Raw genomic sequence first — 18753 nt, forward strand, 5'->3', positions numbered from 1 at the left:
CCTCCCTCCTCTCCCTCTCCCCCTCCTTTTCTCTTCCTCCTCCTCTTTTCAAATGGTAGCCTGGTCCCAAGGTCATTTCAGTTGTCGCTAACTCCCTGCAAGTTTTCCTTGTCCTCTGCTGCAGTCTAGAGCATAAGTCTGACTTCCGTCATGACTGTGCACTTTACCTAGCTTTGCGTGGATGTTAACATGCTCATCTTGATTTTGAGAGCCTCACAGAGCACTGTATCCGTGCGTTTCTCTAAACCTCACCGTGCCAAGAACAGGACCTTTCCCACAGAGAGTGTTAATAAATGTTACTGATTTCAACTAAATGTCTGTAGGCACACATAGGAAATATGGTTAAATGTACATGGATGGAATCAAAATGATAATGTTAAAATCAGCTGTGTATGTTTGCATGAAGAACATTCAAAACAAGCAGAAAGTTGTATTAACAGGAAAAAGGCACACTGACTCACTCCTGAGGCTGGAGCCCCGGTTCCAGGCACTGCGGAGGCTAAGTGACAAAAATTATAAGACGCCATGGGCTTTCTCCAGAAGCTTCCAGGCCATTGGGGGAGAAAGCCTGTGATGGAGTCACCCCCAGGAGACCTGTTGCTCCTGACTGCTTCGGAGAAGTGCAAGAGCAGCGCCCAACAGCCTGGTGGGTGCAGATGAAGACGAAGGAGGTGAAGGTGATTAATCATAGATTGCTGAGCTACCTGGCCCCCAAACTGCTGATTATTTTAGGTCAATGAAAGCCATGGCATAGGTCTGTCATTCTGACACTGAGGAAGGCTGAGGCAGAAGGATTAGAAGTTGGAGTCTCCCTGGGCAACTTAGGGAAACCTGGTCTCAAAATAAAAAGCTAACAAGGACTAGGAGGTGGGTGTGATGGTACACACACCTATAATCCCTGTACTCTGGGAAGCTGAGGCAGGAGGATTGCCAGTTAGAATTCAGCCTGGGCAATTTAACAACTTATTGAGACCACAGCCTCAAAATAAAAATGGGCTGGGGATGTACCCCAGTATGATGAACCTGGGTTCAGTCCCCTGTACTGCCAAAAAAAAAGTTAACTCAAAGTAAACAAAGATGGAAAGTTGATTGCGATTTTCCCTCCATTCCACCCCTGCGTCAAGTATGTGCTGAAGACCTCAGTCCTTATTATCATTGCTGTTTTCCTGTATTGGCCAATTGGTGCGGAAGGGTTGGGAAGTGCAGAGGCTGCTGGCTCCTCTGGCACATTCACCTCCTTCTCGGGGCCCCAGGGGGAGAAACCATTCTCCTTTCCCAGCTCTGGCAGCTGCAGCGATCCTTGGGCTTCCTGGTTTGTGACTGCGTCACCCCAGTCTCCGCCTCTGCCTTCCTGTGGCCTTCTCCCTGGGTGTGTGTGTGTCTCATCCCCTCTTTGACTAATCGAATATGGCCTCCTCCAAACCTGATTATCTTTGCAAAGACCCTGCTTTCACAAAAGGTCACACTCCACAGATGGTTTTGGAGGGCACCACTCAGGCCACACGAGGGTCCTCACAGGGCTGGCCTTTGGTGCAGGAGGTCGGGTCTGGCTGCCATCCTTGCACCTGCTGAGGACTGTGGCTTTGTCTTTGGAAGTGCCCTGCTGTGGGTCACCAGGGGGCATGGCCCCAACCCTTCCCCATCTTCATGTGCCTGGGCTGTGTGACGGATGGGTGTGGCGTGTTCCCAGGAGCTCCCCTCTGTGCCCGCAGGCCAGTAGCATGAGCTACTGCAGGAAGATTGACAGGCCACCAGGCTACAGCTGGGCGAGCAGGACCCACCCTCACTCAGCAGAAGCCATGACACGTGTGTGTGTGTGTGTGTGTGTGTGTGTGTGTATGTGTGTGTGTGTTTCCTCGGGTCCCCTGCAGTTACCGTTCCTCCTGCCTAGATTGCTTTCCCCTGGATAAATGCATGGCTTCCTTTTAACAGATTCAGGACTCAAATGTAATCTCAGTAGTGAGGCTCCCCCCACTCATCCTACCTAAACTAGCACCTCCCCCTCCCCCTCTGGTCCTTTCCTGGCTTTAATTGCTGTAGCCAAGCATCACTACTCCTAGGTTTCCCTAAGGAGAGGACAGATGCTTTGCTTAGTACTAAACTGGTTTTGAGCTCAACCTACAGAAGTAGCCCTTCCATTTTTCACTTAGTCACTCAGTTAATTAATTCATTCAACAAACACTGTTGCTGTTGACTGTACTGTCAGAATATGCAGTACTGTATTAGACTAAATTGCATAGTCCTTGAAGATAGGAACTGTCTCTTTTTCAGTACTGAACTCCCTCCACCTGGCATAGAGTAGCAGCTCAACACAGTCCTGGATGGATGGATAGACGGATGGATGGATGGATGGACAGATGGACAGATGGACAGATGAATGGATACATGTGTGCATGAATAGATGCATACATGGATACATGCATAGATGAATGAATGAGCATTTTAAAAGAGAATGATTTGTGTAAGACTTTATTTCCAATTTTTGTTCTTCCTGCATCAAAAAGGACCAAGTGACCCCAAAAAATATGACTTCAAGGCTTTTTTCTTTCCAAAAATGCAAAACCTGGGCATACTTTTCCTCTGTCTCCAAAGCACCATAGAATAACATTCACAGCCAAGCCCCAGGGCACCAAGAAAAGCAATCAAATATATTTGGCAAGGCCCAATATATCCACTAGGCTCAGTAGGCACAGTACCTGGGGCCCCCTGTTTTATGAGGGACCCACAAAAAATTTTTTGCCTTTTAAATCTGATATAAGAAATGAATTAGAAGCAGGTTTTAGTGTACAATGTCACTAAATTCGTTTTCATACCAAGGCAGTCCTCACATATCACTGTTTGTTTGTTTGTTTGTTTGTTTAATGAAGGAAGGAGGCCTTGAAACCAGAAAGCATATAGGGCCTCTGAAAATAGCACATGACCCTGATGTTGGATCTAATCAGAGGACATGGGGAGAGGAGAGAGGAGGGGAGAGAAAGGGGAAAGGAGATTGAAAGAGATTGAGATACTATATACTATATATATATACATTAATTCATATTACTGTATATAGTATGTACACTAATACACATATGTATTATGTGTCACGAACATATATCACTAAAATAAAGAAATGTTCTAGACAGCTCTTCAGCCAGAACACCACAATGTGTTCATGCCAAAAGAATTAGACCCTCACCTACCTAGGAAAACCTCTTTTCCTGGTGGATTCATTTCCCCCATGGTGCTCAGAGCAGACTTCACAAGTAATGCAACTGCCCCCCGTGAAATATTTTAAGCCCTGATCTGCTCAGAATCAAAGCGCACAGCGAGACACTGACAGAAAATGATGACCAGTGCTGAGAAAATGTGCTTCCTTCCAGGGCGGCAGCCACTGTAATTTGCACCTTCTGCGGTGGAGAGGAGTGCAGTCGCCAGTTTTCACAGGCAGCAGGGGGAGTGGCAGTAATGATAGGACCGAGAATGCGCCCCGCTGGGAGACAAAAGGCCCCAAGCCAACATGTTAGAGAGAGCCTCATTTTTTTACTGAAGGTAAAATGAAAATGTACACACCTGTAAACCACCCTGCGCTGAGGCTCTGTTTAGGTGAATGAGAGACAAGCATTGTCCTTCTCTGCCGTGTGTACTTCGAATATTTCTGGTCAGCCCATGAGAGTAGCTAACAGTTCACTTGAAGCTGAAGCAGGAAGATCACAAATTCAAGTCCAGCCTGGGCAGCTAAGTGAGACGCTGTTTCGAAATAAAAAAGGGCTGGAGATGTAACTCAGTGTGAAAGCCCTAGATTTGATCCCCACTACCAGAAACAAAACAAAGAAGTGGATTGTCTGAAAGTTGGTGTGGCGGTCAGCAGTTGTTGCTGAGTTAGATATTAGATATTAAGTGCAAGTGTAGGAAGGGTCTGTCACAGCCCTGAGCAGCCCCTAGCTTTCTAGAGGGAACTTTTTCTGGATTTTCCCAAGGACTCCCCCAGGCTGCAAGTTGCTGGGTTAATGTCTCCCCCTGGTCCAATAATGGTTAAGACAGTGAGCTTTGGAAGCAAATTTCCAATGTTGATACATGAGGCATCCTTGCTAACGTGATCTGAACAAGCTTCACCTCAAAGAATAGTGTCAGAATGAGTCGAAAGTTGTATCTGCCTTAGCAAATTAACATTGTGGATATGAATAAGACACTGTATTTAGAATGCTAAGCATGCATCTAGCACATGTGACTCAATAAATCTTTAGCCATTGTCCTTCTTATTTAGACCAAGACCTGAGGAGAACCGAGACCTCATAGCAAATCTACTAAAAATCGGGTGGCGCGTTTATGAGAAATGTTAATTTTATTATTACTGAGCCTTTCGCTATGAGATGACGGTCATGCCTGAGACATAACAAAAAGGTTACCAGGAGGACTCGGAGGGCACAGACAGGCCTGTTCAGTCTCTAAACCTTGCGCATGAGACCATCTTTCAGCTTTTAAAAACTCCTTTTAAACGTTTGAGCTGAGTTGAGCAGTTTCCAGCCAAATGGCCAGGCTACCCAGCATCTAGTTTTAAATGACGGTTATTACAATGCCCCTGCATCCTACAGCCTCCTATTAGAGGATTTCAAATTCAGTGAAAGAAAAACTTGAAGTTCCAGGAAATACAAAGGTTTGACAGGCTGTCTTTAAAGTCCTTTTGGCAACCTATGATTGAAACAAAAGTTGATGAAAAATAATATGTCTGTGGAAACAACCGATTCTGAAGGGAAGGCAGCCTCAGGATGTGCTTTATCCCTGCTGCAGCTCACTGTACCTCCTGTGACCCTTTGTGGCCTTCTCAGAAATCCTCACTGTGGTCCAAATCAGAGGGAAAGAGGGCGCCCGTTCTCAGGGCGCCCTGGCTGTGTCATCTTCACACACCAGCTGTCCCCATGGTCGGGCTCCAGAAAGGGTGCTCTGGTCTCTGTCAGCTGAAGCCTAAACTTCTGTGCTCCAATTCTGTCACACAACGGATCGGGTCACACAGTTCAGCTCAAGTGACTTAGCCAGTTTGCTTGGCTCCTTGGGCTCAGGTTCTTTTCTGGGTAATGAAAGGTCATTCAATGCATCTCACAGACTTTTGGTGGCAATTTGGATAAAGCACGGTGTCCTGCACACAGTAAGAAGTCAGGAAGTCTTCTCCTTCCTCCCAGCACCACCCAGCATTAAGGTCTGCAGACTAGCCTTATTCAGGTGGTGTGGCCCTCCTCCAGTCCCCAAGTCCCCACCAGCACCCTCTCAGCCGGAACGACATCTGGAGCGCTCAGCTCAGCCCTCTCCAGCTTTCAGAACTGCTCCTGACGCCCAGCCAGGCTGGCCTGATCTTCTAGCTACACTCTGGCCTGGGCTCCTTAGAAGGCTGCAGCCTCCCAGAACGAGGCCAGCCCCTGTCCCCAGGGACAGCCTGTACGGTATTTGAAAACAGATGTCCTGTGTTTCCGGTGTCTTATCTTCTGCACACCGAGCACCTACAGCCCCTCTGGCTGCCTTCACAGGACGTGGTTTCCAGCGTGGTAGCAGTCACTATACGCGTCCTTGATCATTACTGAAGTCTTGTGCAGTGGGAGCCTATTCCGAGGGGACTACTTGGACCTCAGCTGAACCCTCCAGGGCACAGTCTCAGAGACTACCTCCTAGAATCAAACAAAGCTCTGCCCTTTTCTGGGTTCAGCCATATCTCACTCTTAAATGACTCACATGATGATACGATCAAAAACTATGGTGAATGTTTAAAAATGTTTTTAATTTATCACAGTAAAAAAAAATATATTGTCCTTAATGCTCTTCAGAATCTTCCTCCTAGCCTCAGACACACGTATCCCATCATTCTTGCCATTTTCTGAAGCAGTTGTAGAAGTCTTTTGTGAGTGTCTTTCCTTTTGCTACCCTGGCTGCCTTAGTGTCCTGAATCAATCAAAATGTTTACCTTTCATGGTCATTTTGACTTTAGAAAGAGCCAGAGTCCTATCACTGTGCTAGATCTAGTGAATAAGGTGGATGAGGGTCCACCATCGTGTTTTTACAAAGCCTGTCTTTTTGCTATATGGCAGCATTCACTGTGTTTTTGATCACACTTTATAAAGACACTCAGGAAAGAGGAGTTCCAGAACTGCTTCAGAAAGTGACAAGAGCCAGGCATGCCACATGCCTGTAATCCCAGCACTTGGGAGGCCGAGGCAGGAGGATCACCACAAGTTTGAGACCAGCCTGGGTTACATAGTGAGTTCAAGGACAGCCTGAACTACATGGCGAGACCCTGTCTCAGAGAAAGAGAGAGAGAGAGAGAGAGAGAGGAAGGAAGGAAGGAAGGAAGGAAGGAAGGAAGGAAGGAAGGAAGCCAGGCATGCCTGAAATCCCAGCACTCAGAAAGTTGAGGCTGAAGGATCACCACGAGTTCAAGGCCAGCTTGGTCTATACAAGGGAGTTCAAAGCCAGCCAGAACTATACAGGAAGACCTTGTCTCAAAAAAACAAGCAAACAAACAGAAAGTATCAAGAACAACGGGATAAGTGTGTTTAAAGCAAGGGGGAGTATTAATGGCAGTGTGTCTTTTACCATAATAATTTTTTTATTTTAAAACACACCATTTTCTGGTTGACCTTCATAAAATTAACTAGAATGCCCTAAGCCTGCAGATAGAGACAGTGACACACCATTACTGAGATGTCATAAGTAATTCAAGGTTGAAGGTAATGGGAGGGAGATGGGATGGCATTTCCAACCATAAAAATTAAGTATTTGTTCCTGCTCAACTTTATTTTGCTAGATCTAGGTCATCATTTCACCCCCCACAAAGTCCCTTTCTCAGATGATCCTGTCATTTCCCAGACAGCTGTCCCTTTCCACTAAATGCCAGGTGCCGCGTTCGTCAACATACCACTGATGCTTTTATCCCAATCAATAAAATGTGGGTTTAGAGTCATCCCACTAAAATTCTCTATTGTCTTGGATTTCCATCCATTGATCAAATCCCGCCACTTCCTGCTCATCTCATAACATATTCACCTTTCAAACACTACTCATGCTATCGTGAGCCTACAGACACGTGTCCTAAGCACACAACTGTCTTGAGAGACTTCACAGAAGACTGAGGTTCTATTACTGTTCCCCAGCCTAGTTGGTTCTTCACCCGATCTGAAAATGAACCAGTTGATTTTAGAAATGCTCTTCAATGCCCCACAGCCCTACCAGTGTATCTCTAGCTGCATTCCTTGGTAGCATCCAGTGGGGCTGCAGCTGGAATGATCTACTGGGGCTTCAAGTTCAGCATCCCCCCATACTCAGGATTTGTCTCTAAATGCCATTTCTTTTTTCTTTTTTTTTTTAACCCCATTTCTATGGCCAGGCCCAAGGTTCGAATTCTTTCTGCTTTCATTATGTAGCATGGAGAGCAAAGTAAGGGAGCCTCCACGCCCCAGGATACTTTCTAGAAATATGTAGTTATTTCCTCTTTTTCTATGTGTGTCTGACTGCTCCCATCACCCTGGGAAAACCGTTGCTTTCAGTTCCTGTGTCAGTGTCCATCTCCTAACGCTCTGATGGTTTACATTTTTGTGCAGTCTTTGTCCTCAGAGGGTTTTTTTCTCTTGGGTAAGATAGCTTTATATGCCTCCTTGGACCAAAATTATAAGTGAGAACGAAGGAAAGAATCCATTTTTCATTTTACTGAAGGATTCAATTTGACAGTACCTGGAAATACAAAAATTTGCTAAACTACTTTTCCTCATTGTGTTAGTCGACTTTCTGTTGCTGTGACAAAATACTTGAGAACAATTTAAGAAGAAAACGTTTATTTGGGCTCACAGTTCCAGAAAGTTAAAGTCAGAGACAACATGGCAGATGGGGATGGTGGGGGAAAATGGCTCACCTCATGCAAGGGGAAGCAGAGAGGAGGTGGCCTAGGACCAGGTATAGACCCCAAGATCCCCTGCTCCTCAGGTCACCAGGTACAGTCATACATCTGTGATCCACTCTGCTCAGCTAGGTCCCACTTACTGTTCCAATCAGCTCCCAATAATGCCATCAAAGTATGATGGGATTAACCCATTTGATGAAATGAGAGTCCTGGTGATCCAGTTACTTCCCAAAAATCCAGCAGCTGGCACCCAATTCTGTATCACATGAGTTTGGGGCACATTTCCAATCCAATCGTAACACTAGCCTACACTTTTTTGAGCTGCCATTGAAATGTATGAGACGGCACTGTCCTTTCCTGGGTAGCCCAAGCTTTTCTGCTCCTCAGGGACTTAGCTTCAAGTGACCGTCTCCTAGTCTCGGCTGGAATTCTCTTCTGTGGCTTGCAAAGGAGTTAAGAATACATCTTGAAAACAGAAACTCCCTCTCCTTATCTTGTCAGCTACGTTTAATATGACTTTGCAAGCCTAAAACACTAAGAACAGAAGAAAACATTCTAGCAGAAGCAGGGCACACGCAGAATTCATTTTTCCACACTACATTTCAGTTTGAGACTATTATACACAGAATTATATTTCTGATGCTGATAGTTTAAAAGTACACAGGTGCAATAAACCCCAAGACATAAGGATTGGATCTGTTCATGTCCAGCTCACACGTTAGTGCCCTGTTCTAGCACTAAGTGCTAAATAGCTAGGCTTAGTAGCAAATAGCTAGGATCAGTGGCTTACATTTGTAAGATTCCAAAAGGCAAGTCCATCCCTACATTCCTTGCGAAGTAAGTCACAGCACCAAGCCCTGGGGGGTGACTGATGAGGACATCTATTTTTCTGAAAGGTCATGTTAGTTTCAGCAAAACCTGCTTTTCTTAGCCCTGGAAAATCTTGCAACATAACAGGACACTGGAAGCCACAGCACGGGGCACTAGCACCTTCCAGGCTTTCTGTCTTACATCTGACAATCTGCAACACCCAGGGAAAGGAGGAAAATCCAAATGTGTGCTTTCAGATGTGTGCTCTGCATACTCCAAATGTCTCCTGAGGAATGTACCTTCTTCTCTGTACCAGTGTTTTCATACTGCGTAATTACAAGTGTATTCGAAGATTAACTAGTGATCATAAGTTTCCTATTTTCAGACTACCTTTTAGGAATGAGAATGACAATTTCAATCTACTTAATATCCCCAAACCCTCATAAGTTGATATAAATAAAAGTGTCATGCTTTACATTTTTGCACAATAGTATGGTATAGTAGGCTAGCATCTTCACACGAAGGTATTTATTTTCGATGATGTCTAGGGGAAAAAACACCCAACTGTGTTGTCTTGAGCCTTTAAAAAAAAGATTTACAAGTTCAAATGTAACAGGCACAATGTGGACACAACAAAGAGCCTGCTCCTCATAGCCTTTTTGTCATTGAATTAGCGTATGCCATAGGTCAAGAACTATTTAAATTATACCGGCATATATTAGCCCTGCCTTTCTTCATGAGAAAGAAGAGCATCTAATAAAGACATGAAATTTCATTAGTGTCTTTCTCCAAGGAATTAATAAAACGTTGTAGTACACACTGATAGACATCAATTATGTACATGGATTTCGTTCTGGTTATGCATCCTTTGAAAGTCAACTGGTCAGGAAGATGTCACTCATCAGAAACGGCAGCCTGGAAAGGCAGGGGCTGGCATGGAACCCAGGTGCCTGCATTTCCGTGCCCTGATTACCATCGATCATTTGGTCACATTAGAACCCAGGAGGGAAGTTTATTTGGTATTATTTGGCTTCTCTTGGATCTTGGCTTTTGTTGTTATGACTATGGTTTTTCCCATTTGTTTATTCTGCTGGTCCATTCAAGCTTCATAGCAATGGCCAAATGGGAACAGAGTGGGAAAACTGTGTCCACCCTAAAAAAACCTGTGTCCATCTCTATCCTCTATGATGCTGCCTTTCATCTCCAGGAGTTTCTCCCTCAGGTGCCCTTCTGGCATTTGCCAGAGCATCTGCCTGTCACTTATATGCAACCACTGAGTTACAGCATGTGTAAAAGCACTTTAGTGCATTGCAAATGCAATTGCTGCCTCTCCCTGAAGCACTGTTGTGAGCGTATCACTTTAAGGTTTTCCCTGGAACTGTGGTGGTATCTTCAATGGGCCATTTCCCGTAATCCATATCCCTGTGAATTTGACACATGAAAGGACTAATTGCTGCTTGGGAATTTGACCTTAGAAGTGAGCATTCTATTGCTAAATCTGCATGGTGTAGAGCAAGTTTTCTCCAAGTAACACCTTGACCTAGGCATGTCCGTTGCTTTCAATTCCTGCCTTACTGTAGTTTCTTACAGTACATGGTATTTTGATATCTAATCTCAGGAGAGATCAGCCCAATCCATTTACAGATTAACATACCTTAATTGTAACAAGTGTGCTAAAGGCATAACTACACTGCACTATCATCTGTAGGTGTTCTTAAGAAACAATGCATCTTGCTCCAGACAAGAATTTGCTTTCTATAAATGGTGATGAATAAACTTTGACATCAGGTCACCACATTTTTGAAAACCATGCTGTGGGCTCAGGTTCTACTAATACCTGGTCTTAAAGCAGTTGTAATAACCATCAGATACTCTCCTAAAAACCTCACCTAAAAAACTCACTATGTAATATCTGTAGAACACCTGACTATGAATGCTCCTAAAATCCATAAGAATGTGTAAACAACATAATGTAGTCTTTTTCAAAGAGAAATTGAGACTAATACAAAACATTGGCATTCTGAACTAATCAAAACATTAGAATTTTTATATAAAATATAAAAGTTGATTTATGAGCAAAGCCTTAAATTTGACATTGAAAGGCACTTCTGTTTATCTTTGAAGGAGATGTAATCCTGTCCAGCTTAAGAGGTGTGTATGAGTCAGTTTCCAACACTGTAACAAATACCTGAGATGAGTCAACTTAAAAGAAGAAGGGTTCATTTTGGCTTATGGTTTCAGAGGTGTGAGTCCATGGTCCCATGCTTTCACCTGTGTTGTACAACAAGCATGGCAGGAGTGCATGGCAAAGGCCTATGGCAGCCGGGAAGTAAAGAGAGAGAGAGCCCAGTGTCAAAGACATATGCCTGTGACACAGGTCCTCACCTCTTGAAGGTCCAATCACCCCCAGTACAGCCATAGGCAGGGCCCCAAGTGTCTAGTACATGGGCCTTTTGGGGACATACTGAGATGCTGCATCCAAGCCCGTGACACTGTGTCCCATGTAGACTGACCTTGGGTTGCAGCAGAGGCTCTAGTGCTGTCATTATCCCATAGCCCAAGTTGGACCCATCAGGGCCTAGAACCAAGAGCATCCATTGCACACCTGGCCCCCTGGGGAACTGGCCCCAGACAAGTCTTTAGGACAGAGATGTGTCACCTACATTTGGTAACACTAGTGCTGCTCTGGGTGGGCACCAGAATCCTTATTCTGTGGCCTACTTACCTTTCAGGGAAGGAACAACAGTTGAACCCTCAGGATATCCTCTGCCATCCTGGATTGCTCCTGCCCACATCACTGACATTTTTATCAATCCTCACAGCCCATCAGCCTAGGCCCCAGAGTCCCTGCTGCCGCTGCTCCTTCTCTGGACCCCAGCCCACCATCAGAGCCCAATTCTGAGTTCCCCTTTGGGGTCCAGTATCCCTCCCCTACCTGAGCAAAGCCCAAGGGAGTGTGCCAGTCCCCAGGGGCCAATGACAGTGTTGCTCAGAGCTACTGCTGCCTCTAGAATTATTTGATACCATCCCATCACAGAGCCTGCAGTTTAAACATCTTTGACTTTTCTACTGAAATGCAAACAGCTTAACATAGCACTGCACCCTCTTGTCAGTCTACCCGTGAGCTCTAGCCCCATCAAACTCCCACAGTTCCCCAAATGTAAAAACCCCAGTACAAAGTCAACCTGGAGTTCTCTTACCTGTCATCTTCAAAAACTGCTTGTAGTGTTCTCTTCTGGAGCACATTTCAGAATCCCAAACAAAATGGCTTCCATAATTTACCAGAGACAAAATGGCTTCCATGATATACCAGGGACTTGGAGACTGTTACCAAATGCAGTTTGTTGCTTTGCTTGGAAATGGTGCTGGTTAAGAGGCTCTGGGGCCATTCTGTCTGGCTCAGTAGTGGCTGGGTATTTATCACCTAGGAACCCTTCAATATTAGTTTCTGCAAGTTCTAAAACTAGGAGTGCAGAGTCTAAAAACACGCACTGATTTCACCAGTAGGACAGCGGGTAATCCCTACATCTTTGAAAAGTCTAAGTGCCCCTACCAGACTCACCGTGGAACTGAGTTAAGGGAGATGTTGGCCTTACAGTTTGAGCTACGGGGGTGGGAGGGTAGTAAATGCACTTGTGTGCTGAGATTGAATTGGGAAAGCTTCCTGACTTCCAAATACTCTACCAAATCTGAGCAGGGATTCTGTAAACCTCAGGCTTGCACAGGGATTTGATCCTGAAGATGGGAAATAACCAGTAAGCTGCAGGAATTCTTTTCTTTCTTTTATTCATAAAGAATTCTGAAGGCGAATATAAGAAAAGGTCCTAAAGACAACAGGGCTGGGGGCTGGGGATTTAGCTCAGCGGCAGAAGCGCCTGCCTGGCAAGCGCAAGGTCGTGAGTTTGGTTCCCGGTACCGGAGAAAAACCAAAAAAAAAAACCAAACAGACAACAGGGCTGAGCAGGGGCTATGTTCCATATCTTGCAGTGGTGGCGAACTCATGTTATTGTGTCTTTCTTTTGTTTTTTTGTTTGTTTGTTTTCTTCCAGCACCAGGAATCGAACTCACAACCTTGCGCTTGCTAGGCAGGCACTGTGCCACTGAGCTAAATCTCCAGCCCCTTATTGTGTCTTTCTTTTAAGAGTTATTTTGACCAAACTAAAACCTCAGCATCAGGTTTAATGGCAGTGTGGGCACTTTGTGATAAATAAGTGGGCTTTGGGTTGTGGTTTGGTACTTGGTCTCTAAAAGGTTTGCCATCAAGGTCCTACAGGGTCAGGGAGGATCAGAAAAGACAAGGAGAAAAATCAGAACCAAGGTGTCTCAAGTAGCCAGAGGTAATCATGGGTGCAGGGGCTGGGGATTTAGCTCAGCGGCAAAAGCACCTGCCTGGCAAGCGCAAGGTCGTGAGTTGGGTTCCCGGTACCGGAGAAAAACCAAAAAAAACAAAACAAAACAATCATGGGTGCATGTCACTTTATCCCGAAGTCTTATTCTCACTCTCCCACACCCTCTGGCAACATCAGGTTCCGTACAGTGGGGTCTGCAGCCCTGAGTCTTATTGAGTCGTTCACTCTGTGAGATCCTAAAATCTAAAGCTGAAGCCAAAGCAAGAGATTCGGACACAAGCACCCCATGCCACGCACGGTCTCCAGCTGAGCACAGCAAATGGGATCCGATTCTTATTTTCACTTTTCTTTTCTTTCAGAAACAGGGAAAATTGACCAGGAGATTCACAAATACAACACACCGGGATTCACAGGCTGCCTCTCCAGGGTCCAGTTCAACCACATCGCCCCACTCAAGGCCGCCCTGAGGCAGACGAACGCCTCTGCCCACGTGCACATCCAGGGCCAGCTGGTGGAGTCCAACTGCGGGGCCTCCCCCCTGACGCTGTCCCCCATGTCGTCTGCCACCGACCCCTGGCATCTAGATCACCTGGATTCAGGTAAGTTCTTCAGCCATCTTAGGCTGATGCCTTTACTTCTTTCAAACTGAACCAAGACATGATGGTACATTTCTGTAATCCTAGCACTCAAGAGACTGAGGCAAGAGGATGGCGAGTTTGAGGCTAGCACGATGAGCTTGAGTCCAGCCTGGACTGCATAGCGAGATCCTGTCTCAAAAAATAAAAAAAAAAATTTTAAATAAATAAAACTTTAAAACAAGCTCATAGTAGAAACCAGAAGCATGATTGGAGGATTATGAAATAGATGGAAGAAAGAACGTGTGAGCCAAGTGTTATTAGGTTGGAGCTTGGCACGTACGAAGCACTCAGAGGTGACAGCTGCTGTTCTTGCTCAGTGCCAGACGTAAAGAAATCAGAGAGCAAGAAAGTAGCCAGGTGTGGGGGCACATGCCTATAAAGCCAGCTACTTGGGAGGCTGAGGCAGAAGCACCAAGTTGGAAGCCAGCCTGGGCAATTTAATAAGACCCTGTCTGAAAATCTAAATTTTAAAAGGGGAGGTAGCTCAGTGCTCCCGGGTTCATTCCGCCCACCGAAAAAGGATGCAGGGGCTGGGGATTTAGCTCAGCGGCACAGCGCCTGCCTGGCAAGCGCAAGATCATGAGTTCGATTCCTGGTACTGGAAGAAAAAAAAAAAAAAAAACAAAACAAAAAACAAGAAAGGATGCAAATCATTAGCTCTTCACGTAAGCTAAGGATGAGATACCTAGATGGAAAACCTGCAGGACAACTTTGGCAATTCAATCAAATCAAATCAACTCGTAGCCAGAGTCCGCAGTTCTCTTATTAGACAAAGAGATTCACCCAGAGCAATACAGTTTTATTCTCCCAGTTTTTAGTCTATTCATACTACAGGCTTCCAAGTCTTTAAGAGGTGCACTGGGACGTACAAACTCGGTGCATGCAGCCCTGCTCCTGCAGGTGATAAGAGACAGGTAATTTGAAAACACAGGGTTCAAGTAAAAGGCTGCAGCTGCTGAGCGCCAGATTAATGCATGAAAATTCAGCGTCTCCACACCCCTGGGTATGCGGAGCTCATTAGGCTGCGTTTCCACCTGAGCTTCACTGAACGGACTGTAGCGACTCAGGTAACCTTTCCAAGCCTCTGCTTCCCCCCATCACGTGAAGAAGAGGAGCGTGAGTCCCGCAGTGACCTCTAAACCCGGTGGGCGCCGAGTCTCCCGGCAACGTGCGATGCTGCTGACCCTGAAGGGAGAGAACCATGCAGGAGGCAGCGCGGTGAGGAGACCTCGGTTCCTACGCCACCCCCGCCTCACGGCGGATTTAGCGCAGGCAGCGCCCATAACGTCCTTCCTCAGCTGCCCTATTTTTGAAAGGAGGATAATAAGACCAAACTTGCCGAGTTCTGTGTGAGATGATGTAGTTTAAACACTTAGCATGGTCATGGACATGGAGCACGTTGCTGTAAAGTTTAGCTCATGGTTATTATTATTATTATATTAGGTACAATTTTCTACAATGCTCCCATACCCAGGAAAATCTTCCAAATCCCCCCTGTATACAGATTTCTAATTTATAACAATTCAGCATGCAAAGATTAGGCTTTTATTTCTTTTTCCAGTACTGGGCATTGAAATCAGGGCCTTTACACTGAAATGTGTCCCCAGCCTTTCTATATTTTATTTTGAGACAGGATCTCATTAAGTTGGTAAGTTGCCCAGGCTGGGCTTGAACTTTCCATTCTCCTGCCTCAGCCTCCCAGAGTGCTAGAACTACAGGTGAGTGCCACCATGCCCTGCAAACGATATGCATTTGATTGCTCTAATCATATCTCAGTCCTGTGCACAGAGTCTATCATTAGAGTGCATCCCCCTCTGCCACCTTGTCCCTGCCAGGGCTGCACGGTAAAGAATTACCCTTTGTCGGAGCAGCCAATCTGCTGGCCGTGCTGACCGACCTCCTTCCTCCTCGAACACAGGCTCCTATAAGGGCCAGGGTCGTTCACAAAGCATCCCCTCCCCTTCCAGGAGCAGCAGGGGGCTGGGGCTTCCTCTTGGGCTGGTTGAAGAAAGGCGAGCACTCCTCCTGCTAAGCGAAGGAAAGGAAGGGAAGAGCAGAACAGACCACAGAGACGGTTTCCCAGATAAATCTTACACGTGTGAATGCGCGCACTGAGAAAGGTCTTTGAAATGCACAGGTTCAGGAGCCGTGGGCTGGGTGGTCCCTGAGCCCAGTGACGCTGCCTGCTTGTAATCCCGGCAGTCCAGGGGCTGAAGCAGGAAGATACAAGTTTTGAGCACAGCGTGGGCAGCTTAATGATTCAGCGAAGCCCTGTCTCACAATACGAGAAAAAGAGCTGAGGATGTTGCTCAGAGCAGGGCCCTGGGTTCAATCCCAATCCCACCAAAAAAAAAAGGAAAAAAGGCCTTAGGCCAATGTGAAATCATATTCAACTAGGACTTAATCAACTGACTGTTTGCCATTAAGATCTGGAGGTGTAATTGTAAGGACCAATTTTAGTTCGTGTGTTTTTCTGCCTTATGAAAGATAGTGTCCTTCTCTTGATTGATTCATGAAACATGTGCATTTTGGAAAATACTTCTGTTTGTGCCCAGGGTTCGAATCAGAACTCTGTACCCCAGACCCAAAGGTGGCCTCTGCTAAAAAAGTGGAGCGCTATTTTCAGAACTTCCTGCCCACTGTGGGCAGGGAGTTCTTATCCAGGGCACGTAATCATCAACCACTTCTCTCACCAGGGAAATCTACTCTTAAAGGACAGGAAACACGTTACAAACTGGGAGGTAGTTAAATAACATGATGCGGTGCCTTTGGGTGAATGGGAACATGAGGGGGTTGGGAGTGAGGGCTGGGAGGGGACGCGGAATGGACAGGGACAGGTGGGAAGTCACTTCATAGCGGCCTGCAGTGGCTCCGAGTCAGGAAGGGAGAACATCTCTACTTTCTCAGATTTGGTGCCTGGACGCCATGGGAGATGATGGTGGTTTAAAAAAAAAAAACAGTGGGTGAGTTTAAGAGAGGAGTGCAGCACTGGGACTGAGACCTTGGTATTTGTTTTTGTTTTTTGGGTTTTTTTTTTGGTACCGGGAATCGAACTCAGGACCTTGCGCTTGCCAGGCAGGTGCTTGTGCTGCTGAGCTATATCCCCAGCCCCAAGACCTTGGTATTTGATTTTAATGTGAGGAGGGGCCTGGAAATGTCATGGTGGCTCCACTGCCCCTCATCTCAGTTCTAGGGGTGGCAGATGTCACTTGAGGACTGGCGATGGTTTTGTGCCCTTGGCGTTGCCAGGAACAGACCTTCCAGGTATAAATAAATCGACAAACACCAGACATAGTACTCCAAAGGGACTTCGGACAGTGCTGGGCTAGAGAGGAGCTGGTATGCTTTAAGGAGTACAGGTGGCTGGATCGTTGCGTGCAAGGTGGAAAGTTAATGTCCACTTCAGGTCACTGCACACCTGCACCGTGGCCTCAGAGAGCAATGGTATTGTTTTGGTTTTTTGTTTTTGGTTTTTCTCTGGTACCGGGAACCGAACTCCCGACCTTGCGCTTGCCAGGCAGGCGCTTTGCCGCTGAGCTAAATCCCCAGCCCCGAGCAATGGTAAAATAACCATGATTCAACGCCAGAGGCTGCCAATTAAACTGAGAAAAGAATAGCAAAACGGGGCGAGGTGACGCACGGCTATAATCCCAGCACTTGAGAGGCGGAGGCAGGAAGATCATCTTGAGTTCAAGGTCAGCCTGGACTACAAAGCAAGACCCTGTCTCAAAAAACCAAACCAAAATAATAATAATAATAATAATAATATGAGGAGGGGGAAAAAACTATTTGTATACATGCAGGCACTTACAAAAGAAACAATTGAAACGGTTACAATGAAAGGCCTGTATATCTAATTTATAGAGGAACGTGGTGGGGGAGAGAAAACCCCTGCAGAAGAACACAGGGGTTTGCAGAACGAAGGAGATACTAGGAGGGTTATGCTATGTCAGGTTTGCTCTTGGTTTTCTGGGAAGAAAACGCAACCCTCAAAGGGGACGTGAGGGGGTGCTGGGGATTTAGCTCAGTGGCAAAAGCGCCTGCCTGGCATGCACAAGGTTGTGAGTTCGGTTCCCGGTACCGGAGAAAAACCAAAACCAAAAAAAAAAAAAGGGACGTGAGGCACAACTCTCTGCCTTTTGTCAGCGACGGAAGCCTAAAACGCTCTTTCTGCATCTGTTGCCCCCAATATATCGTTAGTTTAAATCCTTTTCACTCCAATGCTGGGCTTCTAAATGGGTCCCCCCTTTAGCACTCCCACCCTGGTCTTTGTTGTTTTGTTGTTAATTAACCCTGTGTCGTGTTACAGATGTCTTTTTGCTCTCGGTACACGGCTTATAACTTTGTGTATAGCTTCTTTTGTCACAGAGGGCTCTATACTTGGGACTTGGGGGTTCTTTTCACCAGCCCAGGTTTGCAGTACACACTTACATTCCTCATGGGGAGTTGGAATGTGTTCCTACCACAGCTTAATTCGATTTTCATCCCCTTCCCTCCTCCCTCCCCCCACCTCAGTCCCCTTCCCCTTGGCAAAAGATCTCTCTCCCTACTTCTGATGATCTCGCTTGTATTTTGCTCTTTATCTGTACTTTGAGTTTCTCATGTAGGAGAAATCATGCAATATTTAAGCTTGTGTGTCTGATTTATTTCACTTAACATTATGATCTCAAGGCTCATCCATTTTCCTGCAATTGACTCGTTTATCCTTTTTTTATGATACAGTAGTGCTTCAGTGTGAATAAATACCCATTTTCTTTATCCTTTCCTCTGCTGATGGACATGTATGCCCCTTCGAAGATTTAGCGCTTATGAGTCGTGCTGCTGTAAACATGGGTCTGCACGGCTCACTATAACATGATGTCTTTGCTCTTTCATGCTCTGATTTTTCTGAGCTTGCATGCATCATTGCAAATTCTGTGTTGAGGGTTTCACAGGTTCCAGATACTCTTTCATGCTTGAACATGAAGGATAAGAATCCTGGCTCTTACATATTAAAAACAAAGTATGTACACAACATCCCATGTCTTCCTCTGAATAACATGAGGTCTATGCCAGCTTAGGACAAAGAGAACAGAGGGGAGATCTCTCCATCCTG

The 18753-nt window shown here is 45.8% G+C and overlaps 1 protein-coding gene across 1 annotated transcript in view; it reads left to right on the forward strand.

Annotated features, from left to right (window-relative positions):
- Positions 1-18753, forward strand: part of Cntnap2 (contactin associated protein-like 2) — a 1999509-nt gene that overhangs the window by 1954403 nt on the left and 26353 nt on the right. Inside the window, exon 22 of the mRNA XM_005404887.2 lies at positions 13380-13619. Within this exon, the coding sequence (XP_005404944.1) occupies positions 13380-13619 (240 nt within the window). The remainder of the gene's footprint in view (positions 1-13379; positions 13620-18753) is intronic.

The sequence above is a fragment of the Chinchilla lanigera genome, unplaced genomic scaffold, assembly GCF_000276665.1.
Source record: "Chinchilla lanigera isolate Chin_1 unplaced genomic scaffold, ChiLan1.0 scaffold00090, whole genome shotgun sequence".
NCBI lineage: Eukaryota > Metazoa > Chordata > Mammalia > Rodentia > Chinchillidae > Chinchilla > Chinchilla lanigera.